Source organism: Aricia agestis, chromosome 19 (assembly GCF_905147365.1).
Source record: "Aricia agestis chromosome 19, ilAriAges1.1, whole genome shotgun sequence".
In the NCBI taxonomy this organism is placed as follows: Eukaryota; Metazoa; Arthropoda; class Insecta; order Lepidoptera; family Lycaenidae; genus Aricia; species Aricia agestis.
This window is the reverse complement of record NC_056424.1, coordinates 3,319,465-3,340,047: the sequence shown is the minus strand read 5'-3', so window position 1 is coordinate 3,340,047 and position 20,583 is coordinate 3,319,465. Positions and strand designations below refer to the sequence as shown.

The 20,583-nt window shown below is 36.9% G+C and overlaps 3 protein-coding genes and 1 long non-coding RNA gene across 4 annotated transcripts; 3 read left to right on the top strand and 1 right to left on the bottom strand.

The window, feature by feature from the left end:
- On the top strand, positions 1–9,050 carry LOC121736692 (zinc finger protein 37-like). The gene is made up of 13 exons (XM_042128060.1): positions 1–187; positions 479–601; positions 1,108–1,293; positions 2,960–3,118; positions 4,214–4,342; positions 5,003–5,091; positions 6,632–6,754; positions 7,001–7,114; positions 7,363–7,507; positions 7,709–7,767; positions 7,931–8,144; positions 8,306–8,404; positions 8,940–9,050. The coding sequence occupies exons 1-13, from the start codon at positions 95–97 to the stop codon at positions 8,973–8,975; spliced, it is 1,569 nt and encodes a 522-aa protein (XP_041983994.1). The 5' UTR covers positions 1–94; the 3' UTR covers positions 8,976–9,050.
- A 1,583-nt stretch (positions 9,051–10,633) lies between these two features.
- On the bottom strand, positions 10,634–13,353 carry LOC121736698. The gene is made up of 4 exons (XM_042128066.1): positions 13,103–13,353; positions 12,811–12,979; positions 12,494–12,625; positions 10,634–11,080 (listed from the first exon to the last, which is right to left on the bottom strand). The coding sequence occupies exons 1-4, from the start codon at positions 13,206–13,208 to the stop codon at positions 10,864–10,866; spliced, it is 624 nt and encodes a 207-aa protein (XP_041984000.1). The 5' UTR covers positions 13,209–13,353; the 3' UTR covers positions 10,634–10,863.
- On the top strand, positions 11,012–20,287 carry LOC121736700. The gene is made up of 3 exons (XR_006037057.1): positions 11,012–11,022; positions 13,078–13,079; positions 19,436–20,287. It is a non-coding gene; the product is annotated as an uncharacterized LOC121736700 (long non-coding RNA).
- LOC121736697 (cleavage and polyadenylation specificity factor subunit 5) lies at positions 17,159–19,393 on the top strand. Its single transcript, XM_042128065.1, has 4 exons — positions 17,159–17,511; positions 17,949–18,060; positions 18,260–18,350; positions 18,883–19,393. Exons 1-4 carry the CDS (start codon positions 17,285–17,287, stop codon positions 19,128–19,130), a joined length of 678 nt encoding a protein of 225 aa, XP_041983999.1. The 5' UTR covers positions 17,159–17,284; the 3' UTR covers positions 19,131–19,393.
- Positions 20,288–20,583: the final 296 nt, after the last annotated feature.

Sequence of the window (20,583 nt, the reverse complement as noted above, 5' to 3'; positions counted from 1 at the left end):
TTAAAGAAAAGCATTGCAGTAATTATTAATATTGTCTAACAAATAGTCTTTACTTCACATGCTACGGGCTACCAGACCATAATATTTAAACACTATGGAAAACTGTGAAATTTGTTTTCTTACCGATGTTAATTTGTATGATTTATCTACGACAGATTTATATTACTTCGAGAAAATCGTAATTAAGGTTAGATAAAGCAGCTGTACACTGCTTTGACCCCCTGCAAAACCCCTGTATATAGGGTTCCCAACCCTCAGGGATTGCCTGGGAGACTCCGATAATATTATTGCTTATCCTCCCGTCATTCCGGAGAGCGATGATTTCTCCGGTGCCAGCTAGGTGCCAATATCGTTATAGAAACGCATATATCAAGTTTTAGGTTCTTTAAAGTTTGTCCTTAAACTTAAAATGCTGAAAATATGTTCCTGGTATGTGTGTATGTTTTTTATTTTACTATATGCATATTTTTCTTTTCAGAAAGAGAATGATGTGAATATTCACACTGTTTGTGTTTACTGCAAGGTAATGTTCCACAAAATACATCAATTTGCTGAAAAATGTAGACATTCTCAAGATATTTTGAATTCCCAACTTGTACAGGTATGCATGAGTCCATGTTGCTATAATTTTTTTGTCAAATGTCTACTTCCTTGTCTCAGGTTCCCGAACCGGTGTTAGGCATCATGTAGACTTTCAGAGAACATTTGCAAAAATTTATTCTGAATAAAAAATTTTGAGTTTGAGTTTCAGGTAATTACAACATGGTCTAGTTAGCCCTATTCCAACTGGTTAATATAAGTATGAATAGAGCTACCTATTGTAATATTGTATATTTACCAATTATTACAGACATCTATATTTAATGTTTAGTTTCTCTGTAGATTGAAAGTTATCCAAATAGAGTATACTTATTATTATAATATTATCTGGAGCATAACTAGAGCTTGTCCAACTTGAAATGACACACCCAACAATTCATTAATTAATGGAATGGAATGGAAATTTTGTACTGTAATTACGAGGGAGGGGAGTGTCATTTGAAATTGGACAAGCTCTAACATCTTATTTACAACTTTGAATCTCAATTCCTTCCACAACTTTCTTAGGCCACCAATATTTTCCAAACAAGAAGCAGTCCTAATCTGTCTATATCAAACACTCGCTACTATTATATGGGTCCTGATGATGAGAGTGACAGACAAGATTACGTGGAAGATGATGTTCCATTGGCATTCCTCAGTTCCAGTAATGTATCAGTGGGTGCTGATGAGTCAGATAGTCGTTATGATGATGTAAGTTCTTCTTTGTACTCTGCTGCTTGAACTATATTTAACTATACATTTTTCTGGAATAAAAACTAGCCTTTGTGCTGTCCTGTTGTCTATGTATTTAAAAAAAAACTATATTTTGGAGTATTTTTATGACTTCTGGTAAAGATCTCTTTTATATTTTATGAACCTAAAATTATCTATGTCCTCATATTTTTAAGTTTGACTAATGACTAAAACATATATTATAAATTGTGGAAAGAAGACTGGTCACGGACCATATATAATTTACCCACGCCCGACACGAAAGAAACACATCCCATTGTTTTCGTTATATTATGGGTATCCAAGATATGTAATTTTTATATTCAATATCAATGCCTAACATGTTTATTGCTTTCTTTTTTTCTTCAGGCTCAGTATGAAAAGTGCAAATAATAAGCAATTTTATTAAAGATCATTGGCTAACATATTGTAAATGCACTTATTAGATGTAAAATGCAATCACTACATGTTTCTTCAAAAACGCAGTGACTAGAATAATTACACTTATGTAATGTACCATCGAGGAAATTGATTCTTAGGCAGTTGATAGACCAACGTCATTTGGTTGGATCATGTCAATTTAATATTAATTGTGATCTGTCGGCTGGTTTTGACGTAACATGACCAGACTACGTAGGTCCCTCATCTGCCTAGGAATCAACTTCTTTGATAGTACAATCCCAGTATTGATGGAAGATATTCCATCAATGAATATTACTGTTTCTAGATAAAAAAATGAATATGACTACACATGGGCGTACCCAGTTTCTGGGCCAGGGGGGGGCCAATTACCCAGGTTCTGGTGCCAGGGGGGGGGGGGGCAAATCACCCAGGTTCTGGGCCGGGGGGGGGGGGGGGAAATCAGATTTTTCATAAACTAGGTGTTTATAAAGAATAAAAAATTTATAATTTTTAGTTGTAAAAATATTGTATTGCAAACAAATGGCAAAAATTCGTTCTTAATTTTTAATTTTTATAGATAAAAGTACTAGATAATATACTTAGTAGGAACGTCAACATGATCCAGGGGGGGCAGCTGCCCCCCCTTGCCCCCCCTCGGTACGCCCATGACTGTACATCATGTTATCATGGAAAGCGAACATTAGGAAGATGTGCACACATGATAAGTGTTATTATTATAGCCTAGGATGGGCTAGATGACTATCTCGTTCTCATGTTCATTAGCTAAAGAAAATCTTATGTAGGTGTCTATAGGTTTAACATGCTGCAGAGACAGGACGTTTCTGATTGTTTGAAACATACTAGTAGAAGGTAGTGAAAAAATTTTTTTATATTGAACCAACCTAGGTAAACAAAATAATATTTATTATAGTTTTGTGTTTTTCTTTAGGCACGGTATAAAAATAATATATTTCTAACAATTCTAAGTGTTAGCCACTGATATTGAATATAATTACATGCAAATAACGATTCTTATTCTACGTAATTAGCACTTTTCATTCTGTGCCTGAAGAAAAACAGGAAGCAATAAAATAACATGTTAGCCACTGATTTTGAATATAGAAATTACATATCTTGGAAACCCTTAATATAACGAAAAAAATGGGATATGTCTCTTTTCTGTCGGGCCTGGGTCACAAATGACCCGTCGCCTTTAAATCTTTTATGTTTTGCGACCTCATAGGAAATAACAAATTCAAGAACTAAGCACAAGAAAAAATCCAAAAGAGACAAAATAAATAAAAATAAGAAAAAAACATCAACTACAACTAAAGAGGGATTTTCTTCAAGAATGGTTCAAGAAACAGCTGAATATACAGTTATAAAATTAACTAAAGAACAGGTATGTAATAAAATAAAAGAATATGCCGCGCGAGGCGGGCCTCGGCCGCGGCGGCTCGTGGACCCGCCTAATAAGGGCCTGTTTCAACTTTCACCACTTTCTGATAAAGTGCCTAATAGGCTATTCACAACTTTTTGACAGATTCTCCATACTTGATCTGTCAAGTTAATTTCAGGCGCGGTCCGAAGGGGTGGGGGGGGGGGTCACAGGGGACATGGACATGACCCCCCAAAATCTAAGGTAAAATTGAAAAATCTCAAAATAGTGTAGTGACTACTGAGTGACTACACTATTTTGAGCAGGGGGGCCAAAATTTCAGGCTGCGACCGCGCCTGGTTAATTGGTGGATAACCTTATCAGGAAGTGGTGAAACAAGCCCTAAAAATAATATAATTTCAATCAGAATCATGTCAGTTTGAAAACAAAATAAGACGAATCTATAAGGGTTCCGTTTTTTGCCATTTGGCTATGGAACCCTAAAAAAACTTAACAATCCAAATAAGTCAAAGTGGGACACATGTACACAGTACACACCATTGACATAAAAGCTTTTGATACACACACACACACACACACACACACACACACGCACGCACGCACGCACGCACGCACGCACACACACACACACACAACACACACACACACATTAAACTTATACATCCCTCTTTTTTCGCCTTTGTAATGTATGTTTTTTTTTAATGAAATAAGGGGGGCAAACGAGCAAACGGGTCACCTGATGGAAAGCAACTTCCGTCGCCCATGGACACTCGCAGCATCAGAAGAGCTGCAGGTGCGTTGCCGGCCTTTTAAGAGGGAATAGGGTAATAGGGGAAGGTAGTGATGGAAAGGGAACGGAATAAGGGAGGGTAGAGAAGGGAATAGGGTAGGGGATTGGGCCTCCGGTAAACTCACTCACTCGGCGAAACACAGCGCAAGCGTTGTTTCACGCCGGTTTTCTGTGAGGACTTGGTATTTCTCCGGTCGAGCCGGCCCATTCGTGCCGAAGCATGGCTCTCCCACGTCTAAACTGACAGAACACAAAATAGTCAATAGTTAACTTACAATTTTTTTTGATTACCTACTATTTTTTTACAGGTATTGGCAGAAATGAAGGAAAATGAAACGTCTGAGAAATATAAGCTGGCGCCGTATAAATGCGAGCGGTGCGTGAAGGGGTTCAACTTCGAAGATGTTCTACAGACCCACATGGAGAAGCATTCCATGGTATATACCTATGAATAATAAACACTAAGGAAAAGTAACTCCGTCAAAAAGCATGCTCCACAATACTTCTCAAAAAAGTGTACCTTAGGTACACATTTCAATACATTTGCAATATTTAGGTGACCTTGAGCGGTACTAGGCTGACGTTACATGACAGATCAAAAGGAACCAAATTTAAAACGGTAATAGCTGGTAATAGTATGGGAGTTACGATTCCTTAGTTTTTATTATTCGTAGGTATATACCCATAAAGATAATATATCTAGCGGAATAGAGCAACAATCTCAAGCTGTCAAACAAAACCGAAATTGATTTACATCTGTGTGTAAAAATATGTGCACGTATACACTTACACAAGCATGAATTCTTTAAGATTAAATTGTCAACGTGCCGATAAGTTCCGACTGGACGTCAAAAATAGAGTTCTGCTGTCATGTATCACACGTCTCTTTTTACCATGCAGTGTCACTGATTGTGACATCTCGCTTGCTCAGGCCTCTGTTTCTCTATTCCGCTACGTATATTAACTTTATGTATAGTTCTTTAGATATTTTAAAACAAGACAAGACTGCATTCTTAATCAACACCAAAATCTTTTTGAGGGTTGATACACAAATACAGACAGCAACCAATTGTTAATATTGGGTTTTTTTGTTGTAGAAAAATGGCCCGTTCCTGTGTGAGTTGTGCAGCCAGTACTGTCCCAGCGCTGTGTCTCTCCGTGGCCATATGAAATCGCATACAACACGGTAACATACTTGTTGGAATGAAGTTACTTATCGCGCGTTGCGAAAGGGGGCTAGACAGAAAAGTTGTAACGACACTTTTTGACCGACACTTATTTTAATACTTGCGAAGTATTGTGGAGCATGCTTTTTGACGGAGTTACTTTTCCTTAGTGTTTATTATTCATAGGTATATTCATAATGTAACAAAACTAAGTGATAATACTTTGAAGGAATGAGCCCATTGAGACGGGCCGTGCCGGGGCTCATCGCAAAAATCCGCCACCATACAAATTGTATGGAAGCGGATGCGCGTATCAAACACTGTGTCGGGGCGGAGCGGATTTTCGTCAATGCGACAAGGCCCGGCAAGGCCCGACAAACCCACTGCGCCTCGGCAACAGTGTGACCACACTTCGCATAGACTTCCACTTTTTGGTAGATTTGAGGTCAAATGAATGACGATTTAGTAGTCCAAAATTTTTTGTAAATTTTAATAGAAGATCGATATTATATAACAAATAATATAAAAAATTAAAATGCATAATGAAGACAGTCCATATAAATATTTTAGTTTTATTTTAGTTTCAACCACGTAGAATACATTGATTAATAAAGGTAGATTTTCGGTAGAATCTTAGACCGTCTCTAGTAGATTTTAATAGCATATAGCAACGTTTTTGATATATCCAGTCACGAGTCATTTAAGAGTGGTCACACTGGAGCTATCCAAAGTACTCAAAATCCGTTAATGTGATGCGGCCCGGCCCGGAAATAGTGTGCTATAGCGCATTTTGCGCTGCGCTGAGCCCCGATCCGCCCCGGCAAGCCCCGGCACGCGCCGACAAAGTGAGCGCGAACCTTGAGGAGTGTATGTGTTCCTGACATAGACTTAGTTTTGTTACACCCTGTATAGTTAGTTAATCTTTCTAGCTTACAGAGGTACAGATGGATCGTTAGAAAATCTTCAAACACATTTCGTGCATCACAGCTTCAGTGGAAACGCAGTCTTGTAAAATGACATAAATGCTATCATTGACAAAGTTTTTTCCCTTACCCAGTTCTCATTTACGCAGTTTTGACAGTACCCGTATTGTGTAGGTATCAGTTTATATGAGTAAAGGTGAGACAGCACTATACAACACTATGCTGCAGCGAAACGCCGCGACACTTCACACGTTCCATAGCTTAGTACTAAAGTTTTATGTCGCGTAGCTCTCCGCTGCCGCGTAGTGTGGCTCAGCTCATGCATTTTATACAAACACTGCTAACCGTAATGCTAAGTACTCGCATACGGTTTTGATCGATTTCGTTCACACATTCAGCATTGCTCGATAGTTTTATTCTAAATCGATATATTTAATTCCATCACGCCGGCTCGATGCGAGCCTTCGAGCTGTGAGTTTTGCGGTCCACACAGTAATTATTACTCGATTTGGAGTAAAACTATGGAGCAAAACCGCATGTGAGTACTTAGCATAAGGCTCGGTTTATAGGCCGAACCGCTCGTTTCAAACGTGTTGCTCGGCTGCAGTGCAGCGTCGCCTATTATGTATCGTTTCAGGTACAAGTGTAAGGTGTGTCACATCGTCCGTCTGTCCCGTCAGCACGTGCTGGAGCACTTCTCCCTCGACCACACCGACTCCGCCGTGTCCTACAAGTGTACGCAGTGCCCGTATACTTCCAAGTATGTCAATACTGATACTGTCAATGCGGAGATGTCCGTCTGTTACCTCTTTACAAGCAAGAAAATAATAATATGTAAGAACTTCATTATGATCAAAATTTTGACTTTTGAACTTCTTAAAAGTCAAATTAAAAAGAATAAACGTCAAAATATTGACATTACAAATTTTTATATTGTGTGTAATTGTGGGAACTGGTACATTCTGTTTAAAAAGTGTGTTGTTTATAATCTTTAGTTAACTTCCAGAAAACGCACGGTGATGCAGCGGCACGTGCGGCTGCACTCGAGCGGGGAGCCGCACGCGTGCCATCACTGCGGCAAGCTGTACAAGAGCCGCGAGTCCCTGCGCGTGCACATCATGTGAGTGACGATAGATGGCGCTGTCCTGTAGTTCTATTTTTAAAGTAAAAACTCCTTTTCGTGCACTACAATTTTTTTGTAAGCTTTAAGTCTCTAGATTCTTTACTCTGAGGTAGAAACCGCCAACAGGTAAACTTTTAATTTTTCACTTCTGCCGTTCTGAAGGTTTTGAAACACATAAACATCAACAAAAATATGTTAATCGTTACTTTTCTCTCAGAACTTCTTTACGAAATTGACTGTTACAGGCGCCACGACAACAGCGGGACGCACGCGTGCGGCGCGTGCTCGCTGCGGTTCGTGTACGCGGCGCAGCTGCTGCGGCACACTCGCGCCGTGCACGAGCGACGGGACTACTACTGCGTCGAGTGCGACCTGACCTTCAAGTCCACGGTGAGACTTGACCCCTATTTTCCTTAAACCAGCGGCTATACTTATGGTCCTTGGCTCTTATAATAATATGTTATCCACAAATTCCTACACGCACGCTCGCAAGTGTGGCCGCATCGCAACCAGTCGTGGCCATGAACATAGATTATTTAGAAAGTGTAACATAGTTGTTTTATTAATTGACGCTATTTTTTATTTTTTCAGTATACGCTCAAGCAACATTTCCAAAGAGCTAAAAGACATCGAGACTCATCGTCGTACAAGTGAGATTTTAAAGTAGTATTCTCAATAATGTCTCTTTAACACCAGGGGGGGACTGTGTGTGACGTGTTACTTGATTTTTAGACTGCGGACTTGCAGACTACATAACGCACCTTTACTGCAAAGCTATTTTGTAGTACGCTAACAATTTGTCATTGTATACAGATTCGAGTGCTCGACTTGCGGTCTGCGTTTCGTGTCGGCGGCGACGCTGGGCACGCACGCGCGTGCGGCGCACGGCGCGGCGGCAGCGGTGCGGTGCGGGCGGTGCGCGCGCGCGTACACCAGCGCCGAGGCGTTGAGGCTACACAACGCGCGCGCGCACAGAGATACGCCCCCACAGCGAGCGGAGTGCGGCTTGTGCGGCAGGACATTTTCGGTTAGTATCAATATCAATTCAACAAAAAATTTTAGCAGATTCGATGGCATTTTATACGATAATTTGAGACGCAAAAAAGGCCGTTTTTTAATCACAAAAAATTTAGGTATAGCCGGGCACGCCTTTCTACGACGTTTAATCTGTGTCTGGGTTTTTTCTAGCGGGCGAGCGTGCTACGTGTTCACACGATGCGCGTACATGCGGGGGAGTGTGGCGGCGCTGGCGTCCCCCAACATACACACAATGATAACAAACTTAAGGTAGGCAATGTTCTTTTAAAAAATCAATAGTAAGCCCCTTACTCATAAAATACCCATATTCCACACTGTTATACAATAATTATAAAAACATTGAAGAGTAATTTTAATTGATCACTTTTAAGCATTTGTATCCTAACCCATAATTTTTTTCTTACGTTTTCAATGCAGATTTGTTCTAAATAATCTAGGGAACATAACTGGATTCAAAGCTCAATACGGTTTTTTTTGTGGTTTAGTACACGAATGCTTAACAGCATCAATTGTTTAATAGTGTGGATGTCCAAAACATTTTTAAAGCTTTGTCGTGAGACTCTAATTGTATCAAAGTGATTTTCATTCTTCAAATAGAAAATGATATTATAATGTTCAAAAATATATATTTGCATCATTTAAAATGTACAGTAACATGACAATAACATTTAAACATACATTTTTTTTAATAATTTGTTACACACACAAGTATTTCATAATGCACCATTTTAATAACTACATAACAAAAATTATATTTTATTAAACTGCGATTGAATTTTTTTAGGACTTGGAAGTCAAAAATGGCATACAAGAAAGCTAGTGTGAATCTCGAGCATTTGATATGGTAATGTAAATTATTTTTAAAATTGTAAATAAAGACTGAAATATTTATAAAATAAAATGTTTTCTTTACCACTGAACCAATATAATTTGAAAAAAAAAAAAACAATTACTAGAATCATGACATTAATATTTTTTAGGTTCTCGAAATAACACTATAACAACATTAATTATATTTACGTATCACAGAAGATAAAGAGGAATGTACTTTTTGTTTTTACAATAAATAATGTTGTATGCAGCTAAAGGAGCCTAAAATACTTTAAAAACTATATTATTGCTATTAATTACATTAATATAAACAGATATTTACCTACTATAATGAAGAATTGACCATTTAACCTAATTTTAACATACTAAATCAGTGGTCCCCAACCTTTTTTTCATGCGGGCCACAAACATGTTTTGGTCTTGGTGTCGCGGGCCACAACAAAATTTTTTTACGGTTAAAAAATAACATTCTACAAAATTAACGATTTAAAAGTGGAAAAAATTTCTAACCGACGTCCGACTATCACGTAGACTACGTTATTATGCCGGTGGGCGTGAATTTCAAAATTGTTTAACATCACACGGGCCACAAATGAAATCCCGGCGGGCTGCGGGTTGGGGATAGCGGTACTAAATCATACTTTTAATTTCATTTTTAAGTTGATGCTTACTATACAATTATACATGTTGGATTTAAAGAAAATTTCGTTTAAGGCAGAGTAGACAAAAGTAAGGAGTACCTCGACTTCAAGCAAACGGGCGTACAGTTCGACAAGGCTTTATTTGAACGTGGGTGACATTGACGGGAGCGCTGCTGGTAAAGGAGAACTGTCAAACACATGTCAAAAATGACATTTTTGTATGATAGAAGCGTTTAGTTCCTTTTCTCGCCACGTTCAAATAAAGCCTTGTCGAACTGTATCTGCGCGAATTGAGCGCGAGTGTCTTGTTTCTGAAAACGGCGCGCGCCAGCCGCCAGCCGATATGACATACTACGTCACGTTTAAGGCTGCGTTTCTACCAGAGCTGAGCGGAGCTGTGTTGCGAGGAATGTATTTCTGAAAACCAATAGAATCGCTTCATTGACATGACTTTGCCATGACATCGCTCAGCGCGGCGATGCTATTGTTTCTCAAAAACATTCCTCGCAACACAGCTCCGCTCAGCTCTGGTAGAAACGCAGCCTTAAACGTGACGTATTACGACCTATTCGTTATTTCTGTTTACTCTGCTAAAGGTATGAGTGCACCACGCGACAGTAGAGAGTCTGAGTCGCGACAAGTAATTTCTTTGACGTTTACGCTTTTAGTCCGACGCTGCGAACTGCGAAACAGCGGCGAACAGATTTACTGTCTCATCTGCTACACATTTTTTTTATGAAATAAGGGGGCAAACGGGTCACCTGATGGAAAGCAACTTCCGTCGCCCATGGACACTCGCAGCATCAGAAGAGCTGCAGTTGCGTTGCCGGTCTTTTAAGAGGGAATAGGGTAATAAGGGAGGGTAGGGATGGGAAGGGGAGGTTAAGAAGGGAAATAGGGTAGGGGGAAATGGCCTCCGGTAAACTGACTCACTCGGTGAAACACAGCGCAACCGGTTTTCTTTGAGAACGTGGTATTTCTCCTGTCGAGCCGGTCCATCCGTGCCGAAGCATGGCTCTCCCACGTATTGCGTTATATTGCATCTCGCTCCATTCCTGTTTCGCATCGGTTTCGCAGATATTTCGCAGTTCGCAGCGTCGGTGGACTAGAGGCGTTAATATGTTAACATCTCATACTATTTCATACAAAAAATAATTGGCCATGACTCTTTTAAACTTGAAACAAAAGTGGATGGATCATTTTCATACATGACTATCCACTGCAATCAACCTTTTGTCAGTTTCTTCTCATACATTTCCTCTTCTCCAGAACAATCATACTTTTCAATGCACTGGCTATAACATACCTTAATTCATGAAACTTACTAATAGATAATCTGTATATTCTTGTCTCGTCGTTTGTCAATGTGAGTATGAGAATGACTTTAGTATCCCTGTGCATAATCTCTTTACTCTTCTGTTCATCGGCAACACTTGAATTTATGTTGGATTGACTGGAAATAAAATATAAATAATGAAAATTAAAGTTGAACTAGAGTAACATACTACTGATAGTATCTTAAATAGGCCTATAAAAAATAAATAGATATGTAAAGGTATACATATCTAGATATTTTCTATATTATTTTTTTATTGGAACTAGGTATATACATATCAGCATTGCCGGACGTCCCAATTTTTAAATCAAAATTGAATGTCCGGCGCAGGACAGGCTCAGACCTGCTTTTTGGTGATAACTGATAAGTGATAACTCGAACGTACATGCAGCATGCTGAGAAAGTAAGGTGCATAATGAAGATAAGAGTGTGGGAGATAGAGCGGTGGATTTTCTATGGCTACTTTTTCTATTTATTGTCACGTAAACATAATTTTAAGTCAGATAAAAAGATATAAATTCGAAAACTTCTATTTTTTAAATACATTTTTTACTATGTCCCGCTTTTGACCGAAGAATCCCACTATTTTTATTCAAAAACTTCCAAAGTCCCGACTTGGCACAAAAAAATCTGGCAACGCTGATACATACATATATATAACTAGCTGCCCCGGGAAACGTTGTTTTGCCATATATATTTTTTTTGGTATGAAAAATAGATGTTGGCCAATTCTCAGACCTACTCAATATGCTCACAAAATTTCATGAGAATCGGTCAAGCCGTTTCGGAGGAGTATGGCAACGAAAACTGTAACACGAGAATTTTATATATTAGATATAACTAAATAACGCCCACAACTCCATTGCAAAAACTTGGTTTATTGTGTGGGAACTGTATATTTTTCTGGGTTAAAAGTATCCTTTGTCCTTTCCCGGGACTATCTATATGTAGCTACATACCAAATGCGGTTTGGGCGTGAAGAAATAACAGACAGACAAGACACACTTTAACATATATAATCAAAGGCGGCGTAAAGCGTGGGCGACGTGAGCAACCGCCTATGGCCTCGCAGTGTAAGGTTTTTTAAGAATTCACGAGTTTTGATGTCCTCTTGCGTCGTCCATCATGGGGCCTCGCAAGATATACGTGGGAGAGCCATGCTTCGGCACGAATGGGCTGGCTCAACCGGAGAAATACCACGTTCTCACAGAAAACCGGCGTGAAACAGCGCTTGCGCTGTGTTTCACCGAGTGAGTGAGTTTACCGGAGGCCCAATCCCCTACCCTATTTCCTTCCCTACCCTCCCCTATTTCCTTCCCTTCCCATCCCTACCCTCCCCTATTACCTCTTAAAAGGCCGGCAACACACCTGCAGCTCTTCTGATGCTGCGAGTGTCCATGGGCCACGGAAGTTGCTTGCCTTATTTCATAAAAAAATATATATATCTTGCCTACATCAAATTTAGGTCTTGCCCCACCACTGTTCATAATATTAGACATTAGTACAGATGAAGTTCTCATAAATATTTACCTTAGTGAAACATCAATCTTCCATTGTAAATTCACTACTCCTGGCTTGACCCTCAGGTGTTTAGGTATGTGTTCATATATCTCATCTGTACACAGTAGATTACATAGCTCAGATGCACACTCTGGTGAAAACCTACAACAGGAAAAATCATTTATATTGAAGTACAATAATTGATACTATTGTAGTTGTAAATGAGAAAAAATTGCAAAAGACATCTACCAGTTTGTTTCTAAAATAAGGCAAAGTTTCTGTTCTTTTGCTTTTCTACTGCACCTCATCTTGTAATGTAGATATTTAAAGGGCAACACAACTTATACCTGAGCCCTTCCAAGAATGTTTGCATATCTCTAGGGTTCCAGGGAGTATTTGTGGCAGATCTGAGCCGAGTGACATGTCTGACTACTGCTCGGACGGCTGAGAACTTATCAGCATTCATTAAATTGGCTGTCCGACTGTCGGGACAACCTTCCAACTCTTTGAGAGCCACTGAAACAATAGGTACACTTATAAATAAAATTTCAGACCAAGTAATTAAAATGGTTTAGCAGTGTCTACAATTAAAGAAGTTGTGTAGAGCTTTAAAGTAGTTATTATATCGAATAAACTTACATAAAACAAACGGTTTTATTTCCTTTTTGAGCACCTCTGGGGTGGTAAACGAAACCGACGTCCAATGCAAAGGATTTTCTGTAAGTAACTCTAGTTGTTCCGACATTGTAGTTTTAGTTTTGCTTACTGTTATAGAATAAATTTACATCCGAGAATAGCAGTATATAGCAGTTTATTTATATGATGAAATTTCAATTTTTGGCTATTTTTGAACAATATTTTGTTTTCCAAATAGGTACTGGGTATGTTCTGAACTGCAACAGGCCTGCTCAGTGCTGCCAACTTTTTTTTTTAATAACCCACCAAATTCAGCAGCGTAAACCACCAGAAACCGCTAAAACCTAAATGACCTCTCAAACCACCAGAATTCCACTAAATAACGTAAAGACCACAACAACCTATCTGAATATAATTTGAAAATAATACAATATTATTATGAAATAATTATTTTTGTTACTACAAAAAGGACAACTTTAGTTACATATGTACCTATGTATAAGTAGGTTCCTAAAGAATAAAGATGAATGTCATTAGAGGAATCATTGTCATTTACTTGTTTATTTTGTGAAGAATAAATTTCTTTAGTTCTCATTTTTGTAATACGGTATTTGGTATAATTATGTTCTTATTACAACCTTGCACGAAAGAAAGGCGATCAAACTTCATCCGGTTTCTCTGTAAAGTCTTGACAACATTCACATGCTAAATAATCGCTCTATATCAGCGTTAGAATGCGGCAAAACGAATAAAGATAATAATAATATAATTAAGTTTCCAGTGTGCGTCTTCAAGGGTTAGAAACATAATAAAAAAAAAACTAGTGGTTTAACTTCGAAGCTACCACTAACATAAATAATCTAATCCACTAAGAAATCCACTAGCCACTAAAACCAAATTTTTCCCGCCGAAAGGTACGTCTAAACCACCAGATCTAGTGGAAATTCCACTAAGTTGGCAATACTGGGCCTTCTCAATTTGACAAGAGCACAATAGACATACAAGAGCTGAGTAGAAATTGGATTAGCTATCGAAATGTCAGATCGCACAGATCTGTATACTGGAACTAGTATAGAAACGCGTCTGTCACTGTCATATTATGTCATTTATTAAAGCTTCTTCTTGCTTTCGTTAATGTCCCAAATACCTATGTCCCAAGCAAACTACAAAGTACAAACTACAAACCAGGGCTTCAAATACCGGTATTTTTTTATAACGTTACTGCTGCAAGGGCAGTAGATAGATAGATAGATACCGGTATGAAAATTTACCACCTGCACAAATTTAGCACCCCATCAAAGGATTTTTGAAATCAAAATGACCTTATTCGATAGGTCTACGTTAGGTCCGTATAGGTCCACCATAATTTTCGTTAGGTCCCCTATAGTTTTTTAATAAATCATTTTTTAAATTTTGCAAATAAATAATGGTATCTTAGCACCTCATCTCAACCGAAACTGATTAATTTTTATATTTTTGCATTCTTTGTCATTAGGTCTGTATAGGTCTACAATAATTTTTGTTAGGTCACCTATAGTTTTTTAATAAATATTTTTTTTAATTTTGCAAAAAAAAAATGGTATCTTAGCACCTCATCTAAACCAAAACTGATTATTTTTTATATTTTTGCATTCTTTATCGTTAGGTCTGTATAGGTCCACAATAATTTTTGTTAGGTTCCCTTATCGTTTTTTAATAAATATTTTTTAATTACTTAACGAAAATTATGGTGGACCTATACGGACCTAAAACGTAGACCTATCGATTAAGGTCATTTTGATTTCAAAAATCCTTCGATGGGGTACTAAATTTGTGCAGGTAAATTTACCCGATACTAGAAATAACGGTAAAAATTGGAATTAATACCGGTAAATGTTATAACGGTAAATAGGATTTATAACGTTAACTTTTGTAAAATAAGTACCTAATTAATTTAATCAGTCAATTCAGTATGCACAAAATTAAACTAGACGTGTCTGGTGACCTGTAGGTATATATTATAGGAAAAATGACGTCAGTAGCGGCAACAGAAATTTTTCATTTTTCTTTTCTTTTCTTTCCGAAATTTTTCCATTACCCATCTGTACGCATACCTAATACCAGAAAATATCGTTGTATTTACCGGTATTTTTAAAACGATATTTTTTGGTTATGTTACTAGATACCGTAAAACGGGTAAAATAGGAATGCCGGGGTAAATAGGCATAAAACTCGGATTTTCTAAACCGTTCTGTTCTTGCTTTACAGTCCTAAAGATTAAAACCTTTTTTTGAATTTTTGAACGAACCTGTATTTTTTTCTTCTGGCTACACTGAGAATTCAAGTCTACCAATCAGGTTACAATAAAAAAGAACCTTTCAAAGATAGGTCTTGATGGACATGCGGCTTTTGTGCATTTTAACTTTGTGTTTTTAAAGAGTTACACTGCGAAAAAGTGTTGATATTGACGTGAATTGGATTATAATATTGTAATACGCCCTAAAAAAACGTGAAGGTAAGAAAATTATTGCGTAATTTCATTGAAAATCTTAGTTTTTCTAGAACACTAATTTTTAGATATTTTTTGCCATAATTGGAACACGAAGGGGGAAAATTGGTTCATGAACTGCTATAATTGGAACAATACGGGGGATATTTGGTAAGACTAAGGGGTTAGGTGGAATGTTCAAATAGGGTTGTCAAACATTTTAATTGTGCATTTATTTAGTTGCAATAATACTTTCTATTCTATTTGTAATTTTTAAAACACAATTTACTAACATCGAAGTTGGCAATAAAAACTTATTTTATTATTTTAGCGACACTTCATTATTTTCATTTTATTTTTTTCAGAATGCCTCGTAACTACGTACTTACCTAAACCGGGTGCTAAAACCTATAAGAAATACGACGAATTCTAAAGCAAGCTTTTAGGTGGCTTTCGGATCTTTGCCGCGAGCGACCGCGACCGACGAAAATTCAAACGAAATGCCACTTTATGACATAGGCGATAGGTAGGTTTCATTTTACTCTACCTACTAGCTTTTACGCCGCCGCCGGCAGCAGCGTGGGTTGCCACCAAAATGTCAGTAGAATTCTATGTCATAAAGTAGCATTTTATTTAAATTTTCACCGGTCGCGGTCGCTCGCGGCAAAGATCCGAAAGCCACCTTTAGATGAGATAAAGTCAACGAAGAACAGCTTAAATTAAATAATACTAATAATAATATTAATAATAAATATTATTATTAGTATTATATATTAATAATAAATAATACTTATAAATGGTCCTAAGTGCTTACCTACCTTCTCATAGTTTTCTAAGCTAAATGCAATATATTTGCTACTAAGTACCTGAAATAAAAATTTGATCTCACAAAGGATAGCTTTAATTTATGACACAATACTTTATTTAACTAAATACCTAATTAAAACATAAAAATAAGTACTTACTTAGGTAACCTACTTGAGTTTTTTTCACTTGGTGCCTACTTTTGAAAGTGGCAGCCCTGGCCATAATTTCTATTTCCCTCGGTCTCGAACCTATTATCCCCATCAGGGGTAAATTGGAATTCAACAAGGTTTTATTTGATTTTCTCAAAATATAACGATAATTTGGTAATCTAACGCTATCTTACTTCTAAAACCGCTTACCATACATCCGCAAGTATACCTTGAATAACGCTGATCGTAACAGAAGAAGGTTTAATTTTTAATTGAAGTGGAAGATTGGACCAATTTACCCCGATTTAAATTAATCGATAAAAAAAATATCGTTATCTGGCTACCATTATGAAAATACCGGTACATAACGATATTTTTTCGGGTATTCGATAATGTTATGAAGCCCTGCTACAAACAAACTACAAAGGTCTTCTTCTTGCTTGCGTTAATGTCCCAAATAAGTCCCAAGCAAACTACAAACTACAAACAAACTAGAAGTCCCAAAGCTATAGACAATTTTATAATTTTTATTCTAAAATCTTAAAAATAAAAAATGTCATTTTTAATTGTCTATGGTTGATGAATGGCGTGGGGACCAGGAAGAAAAAATTAATTTTTGTACATTGTGTTTGTGAGTTTTTAATTGAAATAAATAATTCTATTCTCAGAGTGTTTTGCCATTAGATAGTTAAAATATCGTGATATAATTTGTGCTCCTGTGTGTTACTTTTGTAGTACTACTTCGTTTAAAGTAGATAGAAAATGGCGACAATACAAGGAGCATCGGTCAAACAATGGCCAGTGCGGCCCGGCTTACAACATCAAAACAGCCAAAGCAACCCGAGTATTACGTTAAATAGAACAATAAACCTATATCCACTGACGAATTACACATTCGGCACGAAGGAGCCGCTATTCGAGAAGGATGCGTCTGTGCCGGCGAGGTTCCAGAGAATGCGTGAGGAGTTCGCCAAGATTGGAATGAGAAGGTAAGAATTTATACAGTTCCTAAGTTAACTAGCTTTTTGCCTATAACAAGGCGCCTTTGAATATGGTCACAACTTCCTACAGTTTACAACCAAAATAGTAGGCGTTTTATGAGCGTATTCTGCTGAATAAGCTAAATTATCGCACACTTCCGTCAAAATTTGTTCAATAGTTTTACTAGGAGTACATTATAGAGACTACCGAGTGAGTGAGTTTACCGGAGGCCCAATCCCTACCCTATTCCCTTCCCTATTACCCTATTCCCTCTTAAAAGGCCGGCAATACACCTGCAGCTCTTCTGATGCTGCGAGTGTCCATGGGGGACGGAAGTTGCTTTCCATCAGGTGACCCGTTTGCTCGTTTGGCCCCTTATTTCATTTTTAAAAAAAACTACATTATCAGGCGAACAATTTTATTTACTCTGAAATATATATATCAGGTCAGTGGAAGGTGTACTACTGGTACATGAGCACGGTCTACCTCATGTGCTGCTGCTGCAGCTCGGCACAGCATTCTTCAAGTTACCTGGTGGAGAACTGAATCCGGGAGAGGTAAGCAAACATCTTTTCTCTATCTGTATATCTGTCTGTTCTACTTGACGCTGCTACGACATTGTTTACACAGAATTTTGTTGACTACAAACTTTTGAAATTTAGAAAACTCAACCAAAAAAATTAATCTATAACATATGAGCACTCAAGCAGTGTCTTTAGAGAAAAAGTTAGTAAATTATAAATCTTAAAATTACAGGACGAAATTGAGGGACTCAAAAGGCTATTGACAGAAACTCTGGGCAGGCAAGATGGAGTGAAACAGGAGTGGCTTATTGAAGACACTATTGGTAAGCATAAATAATAATAATAATAAACATTTAAACACATTACAATAAGGATTACGCAAGTGAAAAAAATAAGTAAGTAAATGAAATAAAAAACAAACAGAACATAGCAAAACAAAAAACAAAGAAAAAAAAAACAATCAGACATATAATATAATACTCATTTTCAATATCTATCTGGGTACAAAACACAATGTAGTGTAATGCGAATGCTGCCGAAAAGGACCCCACTCAGGTGATGATCGCGGTATAGTACCTACACCACAATCCCTGGTGTTCTGTGGATTATTTGGAGATTAAATTATTTGTCTCAAATTTTTTTTTAATTTGAGACACAGTAAGAGCTAAAGAATTTTGCCTTTTTTTTTCATAAATAAAGCAAGTTTATTAGCTACAAAAATTCATACTTATATTAATCCTTCAAGCCCCATAAGGACACCGGTGACCGTGACAACAATAGAATACAATAGGATTTCCAAGAATCTCTGATGAAAGGTTGTTTTTTTTAAATTCATTACTTTTTTTTAAATTTCAGGCAATTGGTGGAGACCCAACTTTGAACCGCCTCAGTACCCATACATACCTCCGCACATAACCAAACCAAAAGAGCACAAGCGTTTATTCCTCGTCCAGTTACAGGACAGGGCCTTGTTTGCAGTGCCCAAAAATTACAAGCTTGTTGCCGCACCACTGTTTGAGTTGTACGACAATGCACAGGGATACGGACCTATAATCTCATCTCTCTCACAGAGCCTGTGCAGATTCAACTTTGTGTACATGTAAGAGTGGGAAAATTGACAATATTTGACATTCGAGACCCACACATTGGCGCGATTGGCGCTTAATCTTTCCTTGTAATATTATTTTCAAATTGACCAATATCTCAAGATATATTTTTGTTCAGCAGCACTTTTATTGTGTGGTTGGTAATAAAAACAGTTAAATCTGAAACTACTGTTTTGTAGTTGTGGTAACAGACACCCATAATTTTCAAAAATGTGTGAAGAATTTTGTATTAGTGTTATATTGCGTACATTAATTGTAAAACTTGCTACACAGTGTATTTACACTTTGTGTGGTGGGATTAGTTATAACATTGTCATTTAGTCATAAGTATATTTGATAATAGAAGAAACCTGTGTTTTATTTTATTGTACCTGAAGAAAGAAGACTGTTATAGTTATAAGTATGTTTATTGTATATAAAACCCTAGTCTTTTACACATTTTACAAGCTGTAAATACTTCATTTTACAAAATGTGTGATAATATACAATCATTGCACCATGTAGATATGAAATCTTGGAATGTGTACTCAAAACTGTGTTTGTAATACAAACTCAAGGCTGGATGTTGCATGAATCTTAACTGCTAGTAGCATTATTATTGTTATGTCTCAGAGACTAAAACTGTAAAATGGAAGTGCATCCCTGTATATCATTGGCAAAATATTATTGTCAAATCAAATAATAGTTTTTTGTAAACCCCTAATTAATTTGTTAATGAAATATTCATTTTCGAGGCTAAAATTTTTAGATATGTATAAAAAACTAAATCTGTTTAGAAAATTACATTGTCAATGCTTTTTTATTGCATAACACTGCAGTTACATGTCCATGAATATAATACTTCTGTTGTACCTTTGTGAAATGATATGATAATTTCCAAAGTTATTATGATGGTAAAGTATGTAGTTTTTTTTTGTTGAATGTTTGGCAGGGCAAACTCATATGCAAAGGCGAAAAATAAAAGAGTGTACCAATCTTAACAAATTTACTGATTTAAAAAGTTATAAGTATAAAACTGTTATCACTTATCACGTTTTTGTGATGTTATATTGTTGAATTTTGAAAGACTGATTTACAATTTATTACATGTATAGCGAATATATAATTTTATGAAAATTATACACCAAAGACTGTGATAGTACATGTTTAATATACAAAACAAATAAGTCTTTATGGTCTTTTTGTTTTTACTACAATTAATAGATAAAAAAAAAAAACTTACATATTTTAAAGCCCCACATTGAAAGTTTTTTAAATTACGCTTTACTATCGTGAAAACGCGCAGTAAGTAGAAATTAAAAAATATATCAGGTTTTTCCACATACAATTGATATCGGCAAAAAATTTATAACATGTTTAGGGAGAAGCAAGATGAGTCTAAAGCTGAAGTGTAATATTTTCTTGTTTACATATTTTGTATTCACAAAAGTAAGTATAGTTACTTCTTTAG

Coding starts and splice junctions, on each gene's coding strand:
- LOC121736692 (XM_042128060.1), top strand. CDS start 95: ATGGAAAACTGTGAAATTTGTTTTCTTACCGATGTTAATTTGTATGAT. Junction 188..478: donor TCGAGAAAATCGTAATTAAG/GTTAGATAAAGC, acceptor TTTTCTTTTCAG/AAAGAGAATGATGTGAATAT. Junction 6,755..7,000: donor CAGTGCCCGTATACTTCCAA/GTATGTCAATAC, acceptor GTTAACTTCCAG/AAAACGCACGGTGATGCAGC.
- LOC121736697 (XM_042128065.1), top strand. CDS start 17,285: ATGGCGACAATACAAGGAGCATCGGTCAAACAATGGCCAGTGCGGCCC. Junction 17,512..17,948: donor GCCAAGATTGGAATGAGAAG/GTAAGAATTTAT, acceptor TATATATATCAG/GTCAGTGGAAGGTGTACTAC. Junction 18,061..18,259: donor GAGAACTGAATCCGGGAGAG/GTAAGCAAACAT, acceptor TTAAAATTACAG/GACGAAATTGAGGGACTCAA.
- LOC121736698 (XM_042128066.1), bottom strand. CDS start 13,208: ATGTCGGAACAACTAGAGTTACTTACAGAAAATCCTTTGCATTGGACG. Junction 12,980..13,102: donor AATAAAACCGTTTGTTTTAT/GTAAGTTTATTC, acceptor CTATTGTTTCAG/TGGCTCTCAAAGAGTTGGAA. Junction 12,626..12,810: donor ACATTCTTGGAAGGGCTCAG/GTATAAGTTGTG, acceptor TTCCTGTTGTAG/GTTTTCACCAGAGTGTGCAT.